This window comes from Acartia tonsa, chromosome 1, assembly GCF_053477335.1.
Source record: "Acartia tonsa isolate MP-2025a chromosome 1, ASM5347733v1, whole genome shotgun sequence".
Classification (NCBI taxonomy): domain Eukaryota; kingdom Metazoa; phylum Arthropoda; class Copepoda; order Calanoida; family Acartiidae; genus Acartia; species Acartia tonsa.
In genome coordinates this window covers 56,004,528-56,027,096 of record NC_137260.1, presented here as the reverse complement: position 1 = coordinate 56,027,096, position 22,569 = coordinate 56,004,528, and the positions used below count along the sequence as shown (strand labels likewise).

The following is a 22,569-nucleotide window of genomic DNA, read 5'->3' as shown; positions in this document are numbered from 1 at the left end:
ACTGACCTGTCTTTGATATTCAAGGTATTCAGCCTTCTTCTTTCTCATCTGATCCAGCTTGTACGCCATCTGTATCTGCCTCTGTCTCTCCGCCTCCTCTGCCTCTCGCCTGCGCCTCTCCTTTTCCTCCTCACGCAGAGCGTCGAGAGCGGCTCTGGCGTCCCTCACCTGGGTCAGCTTGTCTTGCAGTCCCTCATAATGAAGCCTGAATATTTAAAGATTACCATCCCCTACTTTAAAGCTTTTAATGATGTTTTTCTCTGATTCGTTTTAAGTAGCTTGATATCAACAAAACATTTGATGATATTAGACAAATTTTGTTTACAATATTTTCCTTATAAAACTTTAAGTAGGGCTGATTTTTTTTCATTGATTCTTAAAAACAGAGTAGAAACTTTTGTTTTTACAAATTAGAATTAATATAAAACTGGAAAATAGGAGGTTTTGCTGTAATGTAGTCTAAATATTTATTTTTGTGAAACATTAGAGTAAAACAATAGAGGGGGAAGATGTTAAATAACTGTATGTCCCCACAGTGCCGACTTTCAATATTAACACAGCCAAGTCGCTATAAAAAGGGCAGAAAGCAATTTGGTAGCAGACGAAAAAGGTCCCCCAACACTAACAGGGGGATCCAGGTAGTTGTCTGTTTATTAATAGATATATTATAGATTTATGCACCTAACACCTAATCTTTCCTTTTAGGACATGATGTCAATTATCTTGATAAGGAAATATGTCGTGATTACCTGGCATCTTCTTGTTCCTGGATATATTTGACAAGCTTGCTGTGCATTGTCATCATGTTGACGAACAGGGACTGGACACTGCTGTCGTTGGCTATGGGTCTACCCCTAGAAGAGTTGGACTTCATCCGGTTCACAAATATCTCCAGCTGAGTTCTGGTAAGAAATATTTACATTACATTATGAAAAAAGAAAAAAGAATATTTTATTTTTGCTGAAAAGAATCTTTGAATTGTATATGTTTTACTAAAGCTTTTCCCAAGACCTATTAAGTATTCTAACAATAAAGTAAATATCTCTGTCCGAGTATCTGTAGGTCTGTGTGTGTGTCCCGAATGATCTCGCTAACCGCTGGACCGAATAGTGAATCTTATTAAAAGCCTCCCAACATAAATCATCCATGGAAAAAATTAACCCAGAATACCATATTTTTATATACTTTTCTTTTAAAACTACCTACAATGTTAAGTGGAGTGTCGACCCCCACACCTTCAAGTGTCCCTAGAGGCCTTTAGGGGCGTATCACCTTGTATTTAATGTAATATATATATTTCCTGAGGCTGGTGGTAAATTCTTCTAATTCTGCTTCAGAAGCTGTGTCCTTATCAGAGTTGCCGGATCTCTGCAATATTTTGAAAACACTTCAGATTCAATTATTGGTCAGTTTGTTCAGGAAGGGTATATGGTAAAGGATTGGATAGAGGAAATAATTACTTTGGCAAGCTACAAGTTACACTTCTTTAGAGTAGATGATAATCTAACGAACGATCTAAGTCAATGTGTCAGCCATTAAATGTAAATGTAAGTAACTCCAAAATAAGCATATGTTAATGAACATTGAGATATTTTTTTTATATTTTAGCAAAAGAAATTTTACTGTTCCTCTAAAACTTACAAAATTTTATTGCTTTGCTATAGTGTTCTATAGTTCGCCCTAGGACAAACGCAAGAGCGACAAACATAGGAATGGATTGGACACTTAACATTATCTATTTTAAACCCTCTTATACGTATTTTAAATGCCTAAATCTTGCGGCGGGCATATATATATTAGGGTGGGTCAATTTCCCCCTTTTAAAAAGATTTTACTGTTATCATAAGTTGAGGAAGTCATATATATGTATGACAAGGATTACAACATCCATAAGTAGCGAAGCTCAAAATTATGGATGGATATTTTTTTTGGATTAAAAAACCTCTTTCAAGTTTCACAGGGTTTTATATTTGCCCAGTAACCCTTGCAAATGACTACTAATGTGAAATTCCAAAATCGACCCACCCTAATATATATCTATACCTAACCTGCATAGAAATGTTTAATTCTTCTACCTGGACAGCTTCCTGAACCCTAGCCGTGCTAGCAATAACATTCTGTTTGGCCATTGCTATCCCTGCGGGAATACTTCCACCTCCTGTAGTATCCTTGCTTTCTTCCTAAATAAATAAATTTTGTATAAGTATGCAATGCAGAGATCTTAAAGGATACAGAAAATAATTTAGTTATGAAGAAAACACTTGAAGATTGAAATATTTAATGGAAAAGTTTGGAAACTGCTAGTTTTAAATACCAAATTGGTTGTGCGAATGGGGCGCTTGTCCAAAATCTGTGGTATGGAGATCGCTCTTCTATGAGTACTACTTAAATCCTACTTTTACTGCTATACACATAGACATTCTCAAAGTCGGCTTGTCAGTGAAGAATGCTTTTCCTTTTATTCCCACAAGTATAATACGAATTTGGTTGAACCCGTGGCTGTTCAACAAATACCCACGCACGGTATTATATTGCTTTAAATTAAGAATAAATGGAAGGTTATGATGTTCGATCTATATCATATAAGTATATCAAGTACATAAGAAGGAAGATGGTTTTATAAAGTGTATTTATATTACAAGTGAATCAGTTAAGTATGAAAGATACAGGATAGGAGATAATAAACATAAGTAGTGTAGGACAGGAGATTGCCTTAAGTCCAAAGCATCTAATTGTGCATAGTGTTAGGCCTCCACAGCGGTCTAAGGCCGGACATTTCGCCAAAAATCAACTTTGGAGTTTCTCTAAATTAACAAATTATTTTGAAAATATATACCCTATCTCATATAAAACAGAAGAGTTTTTGTCTTTTTAATTATTGGTTGATGAATTATGAACTTTGAAACATGAAGGTTAAGGATTATTTTCACGTCATGAATTTTACCTTTTGAATTTTCACCATCTCTGGAAAAAATATTTTTTTTCAGTGTTACATTAATACAATCAAGTTTCTTCACCTATTTATATTTATAATACTACATGATCTGTTAGGAAACTGGGGTTTAAAATTTTTTTTTTACTTTTTTCATCCATTTTTATGATGTTTTTGAAAAATTTTCATGTCATTTCTTAAATATTTTTGCAAGAAATTTTAGCAATAATTTTCAGTTTTTTAAGTTTTTCACCAAAAACCGGGCCCCGCAACATACCAAACCATATATTATTCTTAATATACAGGTATAATGCCATAGTTTGATGTTTAGTTTAGGTTGTTGCAGGGCCCGGTTTCTTGCAAATTTTAACTTTAATTTAAGGGGCCAAACTCTAAAATTACAATACAAGAAGAAAAAATTGTTGCAATTTTTTTTCTTTTCATTGTTAATTTTAATTTCTGATGCTTTTAAACTGCTTATAAAGTGCCTACGATAAATTAAGAGACTTTATGAGATTTAAAATGAATGTTTTAATCTTTTTAAGGGGGGGGGGGGGGGTGTTTAATGCATCCTTTTCGTAATCAAAGCGCAAATGGCACTTAGAATCCGAATTTTGTTATGAAACTTCGCATGAATATTCCTTGATAGGTCTATTTTCCCTAAATCAAATAAAAAGTTGGAAAAGTAATGGCTAACGGCTGGCGGCTCAGCCGTTTAGCAGTTCTTTTGGCCATTTTCAGGGCAAATCCATCATTTATTACATAGGAAACAACTTCTTGAAACATAATTTTGCTATATTTGATGTTAAATTCTTAAAATGTTAAATAGCCATTTTAAGAATTTCTTGTGCCAGCTGCTCAACGGCTAGAACTAGCGGAAACGGCTGGGAGTGGTCAAGAGTATGATGTGTAGATAGGGCTTGTGTCGTAGCTAGGGGTAGGTTTTTATGGGTGCTGAGCTCAAAAATACTTCCAAAAATAGTGGAGGCCCATCCATATGGCAGCTGGGAAACGGCTTCTGCTCAGCTTTTAGCCATTTTATAAGACTATTTAATGATATTTTTTAACAATAAGAATTTCGGTAATTTTAACTTCTTTCATTAATACCCATTTCTAATTAATTTTACTGGATATATTAATATTTTTTTTAATTTCTAGATTTAGCTGTTAAACAGCTAAAAACATTACTATATAGATTAAGTATTATTACTTATCTAAGAGAAAATAACTTCGTAAAAAAGGGTGAAGAAACTTGAATTAGTTGTATGAAATGTATGTTGCACAAGGTTGGTGATTGGGCATTTACCTTTATATAATCATTTCTACAGTAATATTTATTAATGCTTAAAGGTTTTTCAATGTTTTATTGCTATAAAACATCGAATTTAGGCACTTTACCAATTAAGAAAATATTATGAAAATATGAAATTTTAGCTAAGTTTCGAAGTATTTTCTAGACCAGTTGGCTTTTGTTTTTCTTCTCTATATGAATATACGAGTTGCATTGGGTAATAATAAGGCGCAGGCTTTTTATTTTGAACGATTCTATCAACTACAAGCTGAGAAAATTGACTTTGAGTAGAGGTAGGTGAAATGTCCACCAAAAGGCCAAAATAGACCACTGTGGCCTCTAACATAAGTCCTAGGCACAATTCATGCTAAGTACTAAGGAACCTAAATTTAAACTACAATGCATGCTAAATTAACTAAGATCATTACCTTTAAGCCAGGAGAAGAAGAGAAGAACTTAATAGTTCAAGAGTTAATGAATAACTGCCTGATTTTAAGAGGTGCAAGTTATAAAGACAACTATTTACCAGGATCTAGTCCTTGTCTGTTTAATAAGGTGTTTGTATGTTAAACTTGTGACGTAAATGTAGCTATGGCTGTAGGTATACTTAGTTTTACATAATGGTTACATGATTACTTTTAACAATAGATATAATGTTTTATATAAGCATATAACAATATTCAATCACATATAGATTACCATGGATAGGCTAGTATTACCCATATATAGTGTTATATTGGTAATAATAGGCCTGAAAATGCATTAAAATACATTAAAACTGCCTGAGGGCTGACCATATTATCTGTGTCTTATGCCCTGAAGTGCGCGAGATAATTGCTATAAACTGTCAATCAATATTTAGACTAAAGTCTTATATTGTGTTAATTTATAGAGGGTAGGTATAAATAAAGTGAACTAGATGCAAAGCATTTCTATAAGAATCTTGTCTGTACGTTCAAAGAATTTTGAAATTTAGATGTTGCATCTCCAAAATCATGGCTTAATAAAGTCTCCAAAGTCTTTAAGCTAACAAAAGGGAGAACGTCTGTACAAAACTTTAAATTTTACAGTCAACAATTATTTTTTTGTAATGAGTGCTTTCATATGTCTTTAAAGTTTATTTATAATAACGCATTAAATAGGTATCATAGAAACCTTTAATACTATTTTTGGTTTTAATTTTATTACCCTCAGATAAAGAGAATATTTTTTATTTATTTGTTCGGAAAAAAAATATCTTGTTTGATAAAAAATTCTTTCTTTTAAATAAAATACTAACCACTTTAGATTGCCAGTAGTCTCTGTTAAGATATTTAGCTAGCTCAGGATCAGCAGTTTCCTCTGGAGGAGTCCTGGCACCATTAGTTACACCACCCTTAATAATTTTAATATTTCACTAGGCATTAATAAAGACTGTTTATTATTGAACATTTGGAATATTTAGACAAGAATATAGATATATAACATATGAAATAGAGTTTAGGTATAAAAGTCTCACCTTAGATTTATTGTTTTCTAGGGATGCTAAAATATCATTAGTTTGCTTCTTCTTTTGTTTCTCCTATAGTCAACAAGTCAATTATTTTATTTCATGAAGAACTTTTTTATAGCTTGCTTTTAGTTTCCTAACTATTAAAAATAGCGTATCTCCTCTTAAAATAAGGTTTTTTTTTCATTTACATATATTCTTTTTATGTTCTAGAGGTTCTGCTTTTTGCCTTTAGATCTTAGGATTCTCTTCGTTTTAATTGAACATTAATATTATTGACTTTCCTTTTCTTCAGCCTCTGACATAGAAAGTGCGAGGACCAGCTGAAGCTCTTCCTCCTCCTTGAGCTCTGCCTCGCTCTTGCCGTCCTTCCCACCAGCAGCGGGCTGATCCTTACCACCAACCTTGGCGGAGACCTGAAATAATAACATTAACAAACATTGAATCTAATGAAATCATAAGCTTTTAAAGACATTGACCACGACTTATTTTCAAACCAGCGGCTGTTTCCCTAACATTTAGAAGATCTGTATTCGAAGGAATAGGAATTAATATCAATAAATGTATAAGTATAGATGTATAAACTATAAACAACTACCTGGTTCAAGTGGTGGGGACCTTTCTATCTACTAGCAAATTGCTTTCTGCCTTTTTTAGCGACTTGGCTGCGTTGATATTTCCGACGCTATTGGTTTAAATTCAAAGACTAAATTGAAAGTCCCCATCCCGTGAACACAATTATAACCCCTTTCCCCTCTTTTCTTTAACTTTAATGTAATATTATATACCTGTGGTTGTTTGGACAACGGAGAAGACAAATATTCCTCTGGCAAATTGGATTCTCTCAGGATTGCTCCAGGATTCAAAGGCGCCTGAAATAAAAGTTTATTTCAGTTAAATCAATAACAGGTCCGATAGTTATTTAACAGACCAAATAAGTAAACACATACAGACTTATCATAAACACGCACATAAATGCTCGAAGGTATTTTGTCATTGTAATGTAAATTACCATTTTGTTCATCTAGTGAAATTAGCATCAGATAACTGCACTATTAAGCTACAAAGAGGACTATCCACGAACAAGAGCAAGTTATTCTAAGCATCTTCCAGCATTGACCCATATTATTTTTTTAGTAAATATACTAGAGTTATTTTTAATATTTGCTTTATCGACTAAAAAGTTAGGTTTCACCATGGTTTTATATGAAAAAACTTTGAAATGTTAAGCATTGTTTGGTGCAATATCATCGAATGTTTTGATGAGTTCAAACTGTTGTTTAAAAGCTTTGACACAAAAGTATATTATTTTGATTAAAAATGTATATTTAGAAAAAGGGTTGGTAACTTGTAAACAGTTTAAATAATGTACTTTTGCAATTTACAACATTTGATGCTTTTCTGCAGTGTTATTTTATTTTGTCCTTTGAACTCAACAAAGCATTTGATGATATTGCTTTAAAAATTGATTTACATTTCAAAGTTTTTTTTTATATAAAACCATGGTGAAACCTAACTTTATAGTCGATAAAGCAAATATTAAACATAAACCTAGTAGGTATATTCACTAAAAAAAATACTATGGGTTAATGCTGGATGATGCTTAGAATCGCTTGCTCTGGTTCGTGGATAGTCCTCTTTACAGCTTTTTTTCTTGAAAGTTGTGCTGCTGTTCATATACATATGTATCTATTCAATTTAATTCAATCTAGTGTAAGAATTAAGGGGCCAATTAAAGATTCGAATATCAGTTCCATTTTGATTTATATGTTTTCAGATAATTTTGTAATGGGATATAGATACGCGGTTATTTTAATCAACCAGAATAAGAGAATCGAACCACTACAAACCTGTTTTTGCTGATGCTGTGGTGAATCATTCTGATCCTTGGGCCCATACTTATCAAAGCAAGCATCACAGACGCGCACCTCGCGCTCAATGCCAAACTTGGGAAGCAGACAAGACTTGCTACTACACTTGGCACAGAAAACCTTAATTTTTAGTAATAGTAAATTAAATGTTTAGTATATAGGGATCATTAAAAGCATTTTCAAAGGAATTTTTTAACTTTAGACAAATGTATTTCTAATTCAGTCTTTGCTTTTAAGTTTTTTTTTGTAACGAAGCTACTTTAAATTGACTAAAGTCTGTCCATGCTTTTGCCTTAGTCGCTTGCGAAAATACTTAATCTAAGTATATTCAATTTTGTGAACATTGATATCCTTTCTTAAACCCATTTTTAATATGTAAATATAAGAATATAATAATTGTACCTGACCACAAGCTCTACAATGATGCTGTCTTGTAAAAGTCGAGAACTGAACTCGACACCTAAACATATATTATAATTAATCTTTGTCATGAAGTAATTTTCAGCAGTAAAGCTACTCTAAAAATATGTTATGGAAGTTACTATGACAATAAATGTATAAGTATAGATGTGTTTATATTTCTGACGTCATTAGCTGGCCCAATACAAGGTCATACCCACTCTGTTTTTTTTTTTTTAAATTTAATAGTATAACATTAACTAGCCCTCGACGCGAACTTATTCACTTACAAAATGCTTAAAAGCATCAATAATTTTGAACTACTTGTCTACGCTAATCCAGTTTCGTTTTTTACTGTAAATACGACGAATAAAAATGAAAGTTTTATACTATTATTATATAAGATGCAGTTTTTGTGGTTTAATTGATTGATGCTAAGAAAATGCAAAAAATAATGCGCAAGTTTGCTAATTTTCAAATATATTAAACGTTTTGTATATTTTAAACTATGACATTTTTATATACCTACCTACTCCTACAATATTTGCTTTGTAAGATAAAAATACAGATCGTAAATAAAAATATAACATCTATATGTTAAACAAATATAAAAAGATAAATTCTATGTTTTGTAGTGTGATTCACATACTAACAATTACAAGTATAAAGTTAACTTAATAGTAAATTGCAATACAGTAATAAATCTTGGCATAGTAAATGTTTCTAAACCAACGATTATTCAAAGAGTAGTATTTAGGGGGGACTGCCATTTACACATCCAGCAAATTTACAGTGGATGTGTTTTCGCCAGTACAATGGATGTATTTATGACAAACTGAATTTTAACTGTATAAATGACAGTAAAATCGATTCTCATGCCATAAATACATCCAACACTGGCAAAAATACATCCAATATTTTTATACATATGTCAAAAATACATCTGATACTGGCATTTACACATCCATACTTTTTCAATTATATGTCATAGATACATCCAACACTGGCATTTATACACCCATAGAAATTTAATGTAAAATAATAAGAAAACAGCACACTTATATATTATTTGAGTTATAAAATATTTGTCATGCCTAACTTTCTTATCCCTAAATAACTGCTTATATAGATTATATAGTGTAAAATGACGTTCTTTTGATATTTAGCATATTCAGAATACTATTGTAGATCTTAAAATGATAAAAACGATGGTACAGACATATCCTTGATATAGAGTAGCTGCACAATTAAATCAAATAACGCATATTGTTTAACCTTACAGCCACATATGTTAGTTAAGACTGTATTTACATAAAGCCGATATAGTTGAATATAAAACATAACAATAGTGACTGTTCAAAATAGTTTGGAACGGGTCCAACTACGTCAGATGTAAACAAAGGCAACAGTATGTTCACAAATATTTCGTCAGATTTCAATACATATAATTCTTAGAACGATGTCTGTCCGTCCCTCTGAAGCTTAAGATCTTGGTAACATCTGAACTGATTGACCTCTACTCTTCAAGGAATATAGATACTAGTCCTAACATGTGGTGCAACTTTCTTTCCTCTCATAGAGTGAAGTCCCTAGAGGCTAGGAGGGAAGACATTAGTTACAAATAATTCAACGTGCATATTAGGATTATCACGGAATTTTATTTCAAGTTTAAAGAAAAAAATAACAAGATTTCCAAGATTTTATCCTCAGGATTCCTATCAATATGTTGAAATGTATTGTATCTTAATAAAATAGATTTATTAACACTGCTTTATAATTACAAAAATAACACGCTACGAAAAAATACAACAAAGCATAAAGTGATAAACAAGCAGTGGGGAAACGAAGCTTTATAGAAGTAGATTTGTGAATTTAAAATCAATAATATACCTATAGCACTGTTTCATATTCTAACTATATGGTTTCTTTTAAAACATATTATGAACAAAAATATTTGTTGTATAACTTATTATATTTGTTTGGTGTGTTCACAAACTCTTATAAAATCCAACTGTTAATGTTATCAGGCAAGGACATAGAGATAGGTCAATGGACGACAATTTTAGACTTTTCCATAACTCTCTATCTTTGTTAGCTTTGGAATATTAGGGTGATTGTAAGGTGTTAAATTATTTAGCTATCAATGTCCTCTCCCTCCCTGTATCAGCTGAGGCTGTGTAAACAATAATAAATTCTTAGTTCTGCTCCGGCTTTTGTTAATGAGATAACAATATGCAAAGTAGCGCGGCTAAGTTACACCTAAATGTAAACAAGAAATTCTATATGATACAAAAATTAACCAAATAGTCAATTGATTCCGCATCTTAGACCAAAATATTTTGAAAGCAATGGATTTATTAATACTTGGATCTTACAACAGATTATCATGTTAATCTTGTAGCTGGCTAAAATTAGATTAGTTTTATCACTAAATGCGTTTTAAAGCTAACGACATATAGAAAACTTGTTTTACCTTCTGCAAACATCACCCTCCGCCCATTCAGGCGCAATATCCGCCTCGAACATAGCCTCGGCCTCTCTGACTGGCGGAAACTTCCAACCCTCCGCCTTCATGAGGTTGTGTGTGTCCGACACAATCCTGTACTTGGGGCTGTTTCTGAACACTGTACCCCAGGTTTGGATCAATTCAAGCACCTTCATAGATATTTATCAAATTGATCCTCTTATCAAAGTATTTTAGTTTCTTTTAATAATATAAAAATTTTACCCCTTAGCTTGGTTCAAGAAATGAATACAGTTTCAAATATCTTTAAGGCATACATAAGACTTCGCAAATTGAGTTATCTAAAACCATTGCTTACTTACCATTTAAATATCCCTTTAATCAACAAAAATAAATGAGAACTTTATCGTTATTATATTTTAATGAATATGATAAATTCCTTTGTCTTAATATTATCATCAGTGGTCTGTTTAACAAGATCTCTCATCTCCTCCATGAATGCTTTAGTTGCTATTTCTTGGTGCACAAGATCCCCGCAGTTTTTCACACACGTCTCCATAACCTTAATAATATTTGTGTACTTTTTTAAGCCAAACTAAACTAACAGTGAATCTTATGTTTTTTTACTTTTTGTTCTTATGGATTTATCATACTTTATCTTACAGAAGATTTCCATATTCTCTAATAAAAAAAATTGTAGTGGCCTCAAAAAAATCTTCCCCATCCCCTCCCCCTTTACTGGATAAAGGAACTGACCAATAAATGATAGGGTAAATAATAGTCCACAATTTTTCCCCGTCATAATATCCATTCTACATCCATTGTTTGCGGACTCATTAAACTTTTCATTATGTTTATAAAATTCTTTTTCAACGTTAATAGCCAACGTTAGCAACTTTTAATAAAATTAAAATAATTAAAGCACTAAACAGCTGTTAATGTTGTTATACCTGTAAAGCAAAGAGAGCCGCATGGGGATTTTGATGATAAAATTTCTTCTTAATTGCAGTAACAGCATACCTAAAAATGTTAAGATAAGGATTTATAAAAACGAGGACAGAAAGAAACTTTAATGACACAGTTTTTAATTTTCTCTCATTCATAAATTCAAATATTTCCTTTCACTTATTTGGGTGTGTGATTCGATTAATCACACAAAAATTTTGTTAGGAAGAAAAAGGTTTGAAAACATAAGACATGCGTAGAATCAAAGTTGCTTGGCGCATGCTAACAAAATATACTTACTTAGGATTGGTATCTCCTTGTCTAATAGAATCGCAGATCATCATGTTGCTAGCCCAGTCAGGTTCTAGCAGTAACTGGCTAGTAGCCTTCTCCAGCAACCGGTCAAAGGAGGACGTGGAGCGCCCAAACATTTTTGCCTACTTAGCTCTGAAAACTATTAAACAATTTTTTTTATGAAATTAAATAAGAAACAAACAAATATTTACATGAATATGTAAATTGTTTCAAAATTATGATATTCGCAGTGATGCCATTGCATATTTGCTTGTATTTTCTCTGTAGATTTAATAATCTGGAGCTGATCTTGTAAATAAGAGTTGTATGTTCTTTCTTATAGCCTTTTCTTTAAAAGAGTTGTCATCATTTCCCCAAATTGCTTCTTTTTAGGTTAGAGGACAGATTCAACTTCTTTGCTAAACCTACTCGCTCTTATGTCTCCTGGAAATTTTCTCCTGCATAGTTCCAAAATGCTAAAACATAAAGAAACATTGTATGTTATTCTCTAAATAAATTGTTCCTTCAAGTTAATTATCTTTTATTGAGTGTTGTAGTAGCAGTTTTAATGGCCTTAATTAATTATTCTACACCAATGTTCTTCAAGAATCGTCATTTTCTTCATTATTTTCTTTATTCGCTTGTAGGACAGATTCAACTAGTTTGCTGATCCTTGGCCTAATCTCTTCTGGAAATTCATTGCTGTAGAATTCACAGCAATTGACACAGTATCTTCTATATAAATTATTCTTAGTCTTGTTTTTAAAATAAGGTAAGTAGGTTTCTTCATACGAACAGCAACAACAAAAGTGCTTGTCATCTATAATACAAAGTAGAAGAATTATACCAATCAAAATCAAGCTTAAAATCTCAGTTACCGTTGAACCGACGAGGCTTTTCTTCCCAAAAAAAAATATCTACTGGTCCTGTTATGGTTTCAAGTCTTTCAATCTAATTCTACAATTGACATCGAAAGTAAGAAAATAAAACTAATTTAAAGTAGCTTTATCATTAAGTGGAACGAGAATGATTAAGTGCATAGAAAATATATATATGTAAAATATCTAGAAATTCAAACTTCTATACATAGGTACTTTTTTTTAAAAGAGTAATTTCCTGTAGTAGAAAAGTGAGCACTCCTGACAAACAGTAACTTCACATTTAGCGCATTCACCTCCCAGAATCAGAAACATACTACCAACTCTAAATATAGTTATTAATTTTAACACATGATGGCAGTCTTCGACGAAAATTAGTTACAACGTATTTCTTTCCTTCTGGAAGCATAAATGCTGGAGTTGATTATAGCGCGAGAGTATAAGAGTCTGTCAAAATATATTTAAAGGACGGACGAACTTTGATATAGAATAGCTGTGGTAGGTACTAAAAATATTATTCTTAATTTTTTTAAAAAAATTCTCCAACATTCTTAAAGTTAAATCTTACTTTCGTTCCCCTTTGGGTGTGAAAGGGTCCAGCATTATGTAGGTATCCTCCTTGAATTCAGCTAGTCCTTTCACAAATTTTGGTTTCTTTCCATAATAATGACATTTCTCCTAGAATTAAAAAGATGATTATTTTTTAATTGGGGGAATGCCTTTTTCAATGTGTTTTCAATGTTTCCAAAAACATGAAGAGAAAAAATCTTCAAACTGAAAAACATTGAGAAAAAAAAATCCTTCGATGAAAACATCCAAGTTTTTAGCAGTAATGAAACTGTGTTGAATTACCTTTAATTTGCAAATTTTGCATTCAAAGTCCACAGTCTTCTCTGCCCATTCATCCTACAAAAAAGAAGTCAATTATTCAGGATATTGTTTCATCACTTATGAATGCTAGGTTTTTTTTGTCTCATTTGTTTGTTTTAAACCGACATCCTTTGGATTTGAGGAGTCTGTAACAATAAAAGCCCAAAAAGTAATAGGATGTTTATTTGTGTGTGTGTGTAGCTTAAGATCTTGCTAGCCGCACCACTGCACTGGACCAATATAGGCTTTTTATAGGTCTTGGGAAGGTTTATAACTATTTTGGGGAAGGGTAACACCATCATCTCAAAAAAATTCGCCCATCGAAAAGAACCCCCAAACTTTTTATTATTTTTTTTTCTTTTTAAAACTAAAATTAAAAATGTAGGGTATATTCCCCCCCCTCCCCCTTAAACTACACTAAAAGACCCCTAGAGGCCTTAAAGGAGGAAGACTTGACTGTATCATAAATTAACATTGGCAAATCTTAAATGAAAAAAATCATTAGGTATTACCTTTTTCTTTAAATCTTCTCCTTTCTCTTCGTCATTTAATCTATCCAAAAACTTGGCTTTTTCATCTATGACACCTGCCATTTTAAAATCTCTGAATTACATACATAGTACAATTTCATACATCATCAATAAAATATCAAAACTAAATCACAGATAGGTGCAACATATAATAAATATCTATTCCAATGAAACTAAATAATCGTTAATGTTAAATGATAGTTCCATAAAAGACATTTGAAAAGGATCATTCTAAACTGTACATGTTGATTCCCTACATTTTTAGATTAATACCTGAAAATTATTCTTTTAAAGATCAACTTTTATTGTTAAACCTCATGGAATTGTATCTGAATTTCACCAAATGCCTTTTATTAAACTATCCTTCTTAAAATGTTTAGTTCAACTAAATCTAAAATTATGGTATTAAGTATTTATAAGAAAAATCTCATTTATAATCAATGATGAAAATTTTAAACAATTTATAGAGATCTTTTAACTTAAATTCGTTGAATTAATAATTACCTAAACAAATATAGGTACATAAATAATATACTTATTAATGATATGCTTGGTTTATTCAAAAGAAAAATCATTCCAAATATCTTTCAGCTAAAATTGGATTACTGTATAATGAAATAAACTAATACAACAACACACATTTATTAATCATTAATAATTTGTCATTGGCAAAAGGGAAACTAAAAAATATTATTTCTAATTTTGCATTAGATTGCTTTTCTTGTTTTTTAAAATCAAATTCATCAATTTTTGTAAGTAGGTAGATTCTTTCGTTAATTTTGTTGCTAATAATAATTTGGCATTCATGAAATAAAATAAGTCAAAGTACCTTGAGAGGGAGAGAAAAATGGCTTTAAAAAAAATTTACAACCCTTCCTACTTCTTTGTAATTGTCATGTCGGCTATAAAAGAAGGAGTTTTAAACATAAAATATAGAGAAGACAAGTTTAGTTGTTTGTCCTATCCAATCCCTGCCACCACCTGCCTAAACCGCATTGTCCCCTTGCTGGACTGGGAAAGCATGGTCAACTTGTTCAATGAACGTCTGTGAATTCAGTAAACTTGTACCACCCAACAAAATCTGGGTTTTCAGCGTAGAATTTAGCAAATACACGGCATGTGCTTCTTCGTACGTAATGCCTCCTATGATGAAGGCAACGACGGTGGATATTTTGCCGTCATATTGGGATCCTAAACTTGGGAACAGGTTTGAGCGCAGCCTGCCGCGTATCAAATCTTCCAGAATGCTCTTGAGCAAGGGCTGGTGCTGGGTATACACATTTTCAACTCCCTAAACAATAGACCAATTCATAGTAGCGCAGCAACTTTTAAACTAGGATACGTTCGTACGTCTAGAGATCGATTTTATGGACTCCTTATGGCCAATTTATTATTAGCATTTCCATAGCTTTCTGTTAAATTTTTTTTTATAAAAATGAATATAAATAAAAACTCACCTTCAAGCCTTTAAACAACTTGCCAGTAATGTTACTCGTAGCTCCACCTTCTTCCTTGAACAAATCTCCCCGCCTTGCATTTGACCCTGCAAACCTTTGCAGATTATGCACCTGCCTTGCCTCTGCCTCTCCGCCTCGTTTCCTCAAGGCGTTGATTAGTGTCCTCACCCCAGAGTTGGGATGGGATTCGAACCTCAACATAAACAACATGACTAATCTTGTTGCATCGTCCAGACTGATGCTTTCTCGTGATACTAACTCAGACACCTGAAACAACAAAGTCAAGATAATAATCATCAAAATTGTCATAGCAAAACTACTTTTAAATTTTTGTCTGATACTAAATATCTCTGAATTTGCTGATTCGTTGAAATTGGTTGTTAATTAAGGGAAGCTTTATAAAGAATTTGTGGTAGTTTTGAGCTATTCCTTGCTTCTAGAGACTAGTCTAACATTAAGAATGATTTAATATTGATGATCGCTAGTGACCTGTTTTAGCATAGTAGAATGATCGCCTCCAGAAACAACTTCTTGTTCAATTTCAGACAGCTCCAGTAATTTTCTTTGCCCAACAATCCTAAAATGTAATATTCAGTTATCCAACTTTCAATTCAAGTAAAAGAGGTTTGTCTGTCTGTCCGTTTTGAATTCAGTCTCAAGAGTCTACTCTACACAATCTACATATTCGCAGATATGTGAACACAAATACACAAATAAATACTCAACAAAAAAAAGACACAAACTTTGTTGGGTATTGTTTGTTGTAAGTGATTTTAAAGCTATGTACTCTAGACTAAGGACAATATTACCCTTGTTTCTCAAAAAATATTAAAATCACTAAAATAAAAACCCACCTCGATAATTCAGAGACTAGAGTAACATGCTTTGATACGGTGCCTAAAATATATTTTTATAGAGTATTTCATATTTTGATTTAATAAAAAACCCCATATAAATTTTTTTGATTTTTCTAAGCAATACCTATGATTTACTGCGAAAACAAAAAAATTAAATCAAAATTCTATTGAGAATTAAACGTTTTCTAGTTTCTTAAGATGTTTTAGAAATTATAAACATACCAGACATCTTTTTGAATTGTGGATAGTTTTCAATGAAGTTTTTCATGTCAGAAATGCTTTCAATTTGTTGATGGGATTTGGCTTTGTTCTGGAAGTCTTCCATTAATATCTAAAACGTTAACTTATTACAAGCGCAGCTTTTTTACATACACAGTTCTACAGACTGTCATTGTCGGAGAAAACTGATTGTTAATTGTGCAAGATAGAATTGTAACATTGATTTAAAACTTTGTGAAAGTAACTTTGTAACGGCGCCCATAAAGTTATCGTATCGAATTTGACTTTTTAATAAACAAATTATTACAATAATAGAATCTCTTTCATTTCGACACATATAAGGCAATAAACAAAAAGTTAAATGTAAAGATTAAAGAAAATTCTGTTTGAATGGCTTTTTCCTAAAAAAATCCTTGCTACCATAGGTAAAACTTATAATGTTTGATTATAACAGAATTGTGTTGCTGTATGCAAAATTTACCTTAATTGTTTGACCAATTTCGCCGAAATTTGAATATAAATTTCCAGCATAAAATTCATCCTGGGAGCTTGACAGTACAATGTCCTGAATAAAGATAATCACCATTTTAAATGTAGACAAACAAATATCATTATTTCTCGCATCGTATTATAAACACCTTCCCGAGGATATAAAATGTACAATTATATGATTAAAACCAGTTTTTTAGCCCCGATAAAAAACTGGTTTTAATCTTCTGATTGTACATTTTATATTCGTAGAAAACTGGATATAATGCTAGATATAATTTTTTCGTATGGATGAGAACCGGTTCTAATCCACCGGATATTAATCGAAATCGAATGAATAAAAGAATAGTTATTTCTCGTATCGTATTATATAGAGCTTTCCGCGGATATAGAATGTACAATTATAAGAATAAAACCAGTTTTTTAGCCCTGAGGTGTGAAGGCATGTGATAAAAAAAAATTGGTTTTAATTTTATGATTGTAGATTTTAATATTCGTAGAGCGCTGGATATAATACGATGCTAGACATAGTTTTTTCGTATGGATGAGAACCGGTTCCTATCCACCAGATTCGAATGAATACGAGAAAATATATTCCAATCAATAAGAAAACTTCTACAAGTCTGTATCCTTAAGATTATAAAAAGTAAAGGACAAGTACTACTAGTTATAAAGTATCCCCTGCCAATAATAATGAAGACTACCTGAAGATCTTTACTAACTCCAGGTACACCTGCCAAGCTGACCCTGTTGTTCTTGATACCAATCAGCTGATGGACCATGGCTTGATATGTCCACTGTGTCAATAAAGGGGTTACTGGATCTTCTCGCCTGTAAAAAATATTATGTGATCCTGATCATATACATAGTAATACATAGTAAGCTTCCATATTTTGCCACCGAAGTAAATAATAAAGATATATTAATATAAGCCTCAGTTTGTCCAAAGTTCCAAGATTAGGAAACAAAATAGACAATAAAAAATATTGGCAATACCTGTCTAAAACAAGAAGAACAGGAGTATTATTTGGTGAAGCATCTGCATCGAAGAGGCCTCCTTCTCTGGCGATAATTTGACGTACTGTTTGGGCCAGAAAATTAGCTGGGCCTGATCCTTCCTGAAAATAAATATTTTGGGTACCTCACGAAAGTTGTTGTTCTCTTGTAAAATGTGTAACATTAGAATTAAATCAAAGTTGTTGTACAAGAATCATGTTAACTTTATTTCAACAAAAAAAAAATCCGCGAAGAGACATTAAAAATTAAAAATCCACGAATGAGATTCTAAACGATTTTGTTAATGTAATTACCTGATATCTAATAACTGGAGACATTTTGAAAGCAAGAAGCACAGAGGCTAAGGCCTGGCCACTTCGCAATAAGCTCGATTCTACCCATCTAAATTGGAAATAAACTATCAACAATTTAAGAAGGGAACCTAGTATTTAAGCCGGATTCTAGCAATATTTTTAAAAAGCCTTTTTTTAAATAAAGGGATTAAAGGGGGGGGGGGGGGGGCGAAAGTGAAACTTTTTGAAACCAAAACTAAAAGTCAAAGGAACTCAACTAAAAAAAGAGTTACAGGTCTGACATTTTGCATGGCAGTTGCTTTATAGGGGTACAATATGGAACTGTGAAGAAACGGCGTCGCAACCGCAGAAAACCGCCGAGAAAAGGCAAAAAAAATTTCGGCGGGAAACGGCGGTTTTCGGCGGTTGCGCCGCCGTTTCTTCACAGTTCCATATTTTACCCCTATAAAGCAACTGCCATGCAAAATCTCAGACCTGTAACTCTTTTTTTAGTTGAGTTCCTTTGTTGACTTTTAGTTTTGGTTTCAAAAAGTGTCACTTCCCCCCCCCCCCTTTTATCGGTACTGGGAAGAATCTTAAGCTGCATTTTTTCATATTTTCACAGTAGCTTTTCTCCTATTTCTAGACCCTACAGCGGCCATTTTCAAATCAATACTCAACCTAAACTATCGTTGTTAAAAGTTAAAATATATATTTTTAAATTGCATATATCACAAAAAGACGATTTTCAAGTCTTGATATTTTAAAACCCCAATATAAATCCTCTACGCATTTCATCTTTACTACGCAGTCTCTCAGTTAAGTATTTAATATTCTAATCTTATGTTAGATTTTCGTTACTGTGCTACAGAACATAAAATATCTTCAATAATTTAAGTAAAATGTTTGATGAATTATTAAGTAGTTTTTTACCTGCTGCCTAATGGTTGTAAAGGTTTTGGAATGTTAACAGTAAATAAATGCGCTCCAATTGGATAAAAGTCTGTGTAAATTTCTTTGACATCTCTAACTACTTCCTACAAAATTAATGGTTTTAAAATATAGGTATTATCTTTACTATTATTATAGTTGGTGTATTGTGTAATTACTTGCATATGATACCTATCGTTATAATGTTGGCTGTTGACAAAATTTCATTTATAGGAAACAAAGAATAGAAATTAAAACAATTTTAATTAAATAACAGCAACAACAGCTTAACACAAGAATGGCGGACATTTGATCTATACAACCCTGCCAGAAACGTCGCAAGCAAATCCTACGATATGCATACGACGTTTCTGGCAGGGAATAGACGCTCGTTCTGAAAATGAAACTTTACCACAAAAATCCAGGTATAGTAATAAGAAATATTCTGGCAAAAAACGGACATTTAGAGTTGCGTTGCTACTTTAAAACCTCACCTGCATGTCTGCCTCTGCAATTTGTTTCACTGATGACTTTGGTATTAGGTTTGTAAAGTTTAAATAATAAGATCCATACCTATGATTATGAAAGTTAAAAAATGTTTATGTGAGACTCGCCTAGAAAATAATAAATTGAAACTTCAAATTCATAGAAGTAGAAAAGCGATAGGTCCTACTTAAAACAAAAACTTAATCTTATAATAAAACAAATTTTTTAAAAAAGTTTTACCTTGGATTTGATAACTCTGCACAAATCATTGGAATAGAATCTTCTGGCCTGGCTATAACAATGCACTTCAAATGGCGCATGTCCTCAAAAACCGGTTTAGCCTGCAGTCTTTCAAATAAGTATACTTCTTGTCGCATTAGGGCTGATTGTGCAAATGCCAGTGAGACTATTGGAGTAGTTTCGCTGTCTAGTAACATTACTTTCATACCTAAAAAATATATAGATTTAAAAAGAAAACTATAGATATTATAACTTTCTAACTTATACAGGGGATTTAAATGAAAATAATTCATAAATTTATTTTTCCGTTAGATACACAAATGAATTACAGAGTACTGGGAAAGCAAAATTTAGATCCTAATTCTATACCTGAAAAAAGAAAAAATTATAAAACAATACCTACCTATTATTGATTAAAAAGATAGGGCAGCTATTCTATCTAATTTATACACAGTGCCATTATTTTCACAGCACTTTATCAAACAAAAGATTTAGGGTAAATCATCTTACAAAATTCACCATTAACCCTTTGTATTCTCCTTTTTTTCTTGTAAATAATATGTAAAAATTCAAAATACATTATGAACCTGGTCCTGCTTCATCCAGGATTTTAAGGATATAGGACTGCACAACCTCCACAAGATCCATGTTTCCAGAGCTGGGTACAAACTCTTTCATTTCATTATAACTTCTGAAATTAAGTCTGTATGAATTCTCATTTATTAATGTACCTAAGAAAATATTTTATTGATAATAATACACCACAAAGAAAATAAATTATCTAGGTAGGTACGGACATATTATGCTTTCTTAAAGAATATGTAAACAAAGGTGAAAAATATCCAAATAAAGCGCAGCAATAACTAGCTAAAACATAATTAAGAAACTTAATTTAGTTTTTGGGAGGTAAGGTAGGTCAACCTATTAGTTTAGTCATTTAAAATTTATTTTAAGTGTATAAGTCAAAAGAAACTGTCAACCATGGACGTACACAAACAGTGGTTAGAGTAGCTACGATACTAAATATTACATTTCAACAAACAAAGAAGTAAAGCTAAACAATTGTACATATAATTTAAATCACAGCTAACGCCTTGATAAACTTCTTAACTGTCATCTTCTCCACAAATTTGAATTACAACGGTTGAACATTCTAGAGCTAAACTGAACTAGGTCCGAGTCGAATAAAGAAAGAAATGAGTTGGCAATCAGAAAAGGTGCCCCGATCCAAACTGGAGTCAGAACAAAATACAGTTTTATATCTGCCCCATCCAACCTAAAAAAATGGAATGAAAGTATAACAATAAAATCATAAATAGTGCACTATTAAAAACTAAAAAAAGATATAAATTCAAATATTTGTGCATTAAGTTGAATCTTTGTGTATAAGATAGGTATGTATGAAATTACAGTAGTTACGCTAATAACAGTAAGAGCAATTTCTGCATTTGGTGAAAAAGCATCTTACCTTAAGCAGAGAAGAATTTGTGACGTAACTTTGATAACTAAAGCTCCTAGACAGCTCAAATGCTTGATTGCTCCTCTCTGCCACCTAAAGAAACATCGTATTATATTTTATTATATTATAATAAAAGAAAATATGTATCCCTTTACCAACAACAAAAAATCCTAAAAAGGCAGTTTTGACAAAATTAATTGTGGAGTGACAAAATCTCAAGGAATTCATTCACCTTGACAAAGCTAAACAAGTTGCTTATAGCTAGGTCTATTATACAAAACAATAAGATTCCCAGCATACTGAGTACGACGTTCCCCTATCAAAAATTATGAATATAAAACACTTTCAAAGCAAAAGACTTAATTATAATAAACTTAGTTTAGGCAAAGACCTCCAATTAAACTTATTGATGACATCCAGCAAAATCGTTTAATTTATATATGTGCAAGTTTATAGCCAGATTATAAACGCAATTATACGTTTCTAATATTTGGGCAGTACAAAGAAAATTTAATAAATATGTATGTATAATCAACTAACCTGTCAGAGGATGATAAAGATGTGATCAGACATATGAGTAATATGGAATCGTATAACCACATTGGCACAAAAACAACAAACCATGACCACCTAAACAGAAAATCATAACAATCACATTCAAATTTATTATGAATACAAGTGTGTGTTTTAAAAGAACAGAATTTTAGAATTATTTTGCTTCTCTTGAGAAAATGAAATAATCTATTTTATGAAAGAAGCCCAGTAATATGTATAAGGAGAAGGAGGACTCACTTCTGTTATTTTGACGAAAAGTTGTGTGTTCTAAAACTTGAAAATTAAAAATTTAATACCTTTATTTAATTTTCGTTACCTATTGAAAAGTGAATAAAACAAAATTCACCTGACTCTGTCATCCAGCCGTAAAACCACCAATATGAGAAATATTAGACTTATAAACCAAGTAAAAAGGGCTCTGTATAAAACAGCCATTACTTAAACAGCTTTAAAGTTGCAGATTTGAATTTTTGGACTGTTTTTTTTGTGATATTTTCAACGTTTTTTAAGCATTTTTCTTCTGAAATAAAAGTAAAATCACTATTTATATACTCAACAACCAAATGGAAAGTAGACTTAGGTATAAAATGGTAAATTGTGAGGGGTAGATTGAAAGTTAGTCACT

General features: G+C 31.9%; 4 protein-coding genes across 5 annotated transcripts in view; all 4 read right to left on the bottom strand.

Annotated features, from left to right (window-relative positions):
• Hrs (Hepatocyte growth factor regulated tyrosine kinase substrate) overlaps positions 1 to 11,870 on the bottom strand; it is a 15,120-nt gene extending 3,250 nt beyond the window's left edge. The window contains exons 1-14 of the mRNA XM_080166804.1: positions 11,692 to 11,870; positions 11,397 to 11,466; positions 10,889 to 11,008; positions 10,456 to 10,640; positions 7,986 to 8,043; positions 7,563 to 7,703; positions 6,501 to 6,584; positions 5,999 to 6,128; positions 5,722 to 5,786; positions 5,503 to 5,598; positions 2,076 to 2,180; positions 1,304 to 1,368; positions 750 to 905; positions 7 to 205 (exon numbers count right to left, since the gene is read on the bottom strand). Of these exons, the coding sequence (XP_080022930.1) occupies positions 7 to 205; positions 750 to 905; positions 1,304 to 1,368; positions 2,076 to 2,180; positions 5,503 to 5,598; positions 5,722 to 5,786; positions 5,999 to 6,128; positions 6,501 to 6,584; positions 7,563 to 7,703; positions 7,986 to 8,043; positions 10,456 to 10,640; positions 10,889 to 11,008; positions 11,397 to 11,466; positions 11,692 to 11,822 (1,605 nt within the window). The 5' untranslated portion in view covers positions 11,823 to 11,870. The remainder of the gene's footprint in view (positions 1 to 6; positions 206 to 749; positions 906 to 1,303; positions 1,369 to 2,075; positions 2,181 to 5,502; positions 5,599 to 5,721; positions 5,787 to 5,998; positions 6,129 to 6,500; positions 6,585 to 7,562; positions 7,704 to 7,985; positions 8,044 to 10,455; positions 10,641 to 10,888; positions 11,009 to 11,396; positions 11,467 to 11,691) is intronic.
• Positions 11,846 to 14,073, bottom strand: LOC145324220 (cysteine-rich DPF motif domain-containing protein 1). The gene is made up of 4 exons (XM_080166846.1): positions 13,946 to 14,073; positions 13,416 to 13,469; positions 13,132 to 13,241; positions 11,846 to 12,888 (listed from the first exon to the last, which is right to left on the bottom strand). The coding sequence occupies exons 1-4, from the start codon at positions 14,024 to 14,026 to the stop codon at positions 12,786 to 12,788; spliced, it is 348 nt and encodes a 115-aa protein (XP_080022972.1). The 5' UTR covers positions 14,027 to 14,073; the 3' UTR covers positions 11,846 to 12,785.
• Positions 14,036 to 20,667, bottom strand: Vps45 (vacuolar protein sorting 45). The gene is made up of 13 exons (XM_080166814.1): positions 20,518 to 20,667; positions 19,931 to 20,138; positions 19,699 to 19,777; positions 19,208 to 19,311; positions 18,296 to 18,383; positions 17,982 to 18,103; positions 17,690 to 17,816; positions 16,978 to 17,061; positions 16,500 to 16,608; positions 16,275 to 16,317; positions 15,910 to 15,997; positions 15,421 to 15,687; positions 14,036 to 15,254 (listed from the first exon to the last, which is right to left on the bottom strand). The coding sequence occupies exons 1-13, from the start codon at positions 20,606 to 20,608 to the stop codon at positions 14,949 to 14,951; spliced, it is 1,716 nt and encodes a 571-aa protein (XP_080022940.1). The 5' UTR covers positions 20,609 to 20,667; the 3' UTR covers positions 14,036 to 14,948.
• Positions 20,620 to 22,569, bottom strand: LOC145324207 (transmembrane protein 60). 2 transcript variants are annotated; one of them, XR_013881210.1, is made up of 5 exons: positions 22,291 to 22,525; positions 21,930 to 22,019; positions 21,399 to 21,482; positions 20,961 to 21,206; positions 20,620 to 20,797 (listed from the first exon to the last, which is right to left on the bottom strand). XR_013881210.1 is itself a non-coding variant. In XM_080166833.1 (4 exons), the coding sequence occupies exons 1-4, from the start codon at positions 22,377 to 22,379 to the stop codon at positions 21,044 to 21,046; spliced, it is 426 nt and encodes a 141-aa protein (XP_080022959.1). In that variant the 5' UTR covers positions 22,380 to 22,569; the 3' UTR covers positions 20,620 to 21,043. The 2 variants fall into 2 exon arrangements, 1 of the variants encoding a protein (XP_080022959.1); XM_080166833.1 differs by having other exon boundaries at positions 20,620 to 21,206; positions 22,291 to 22,569.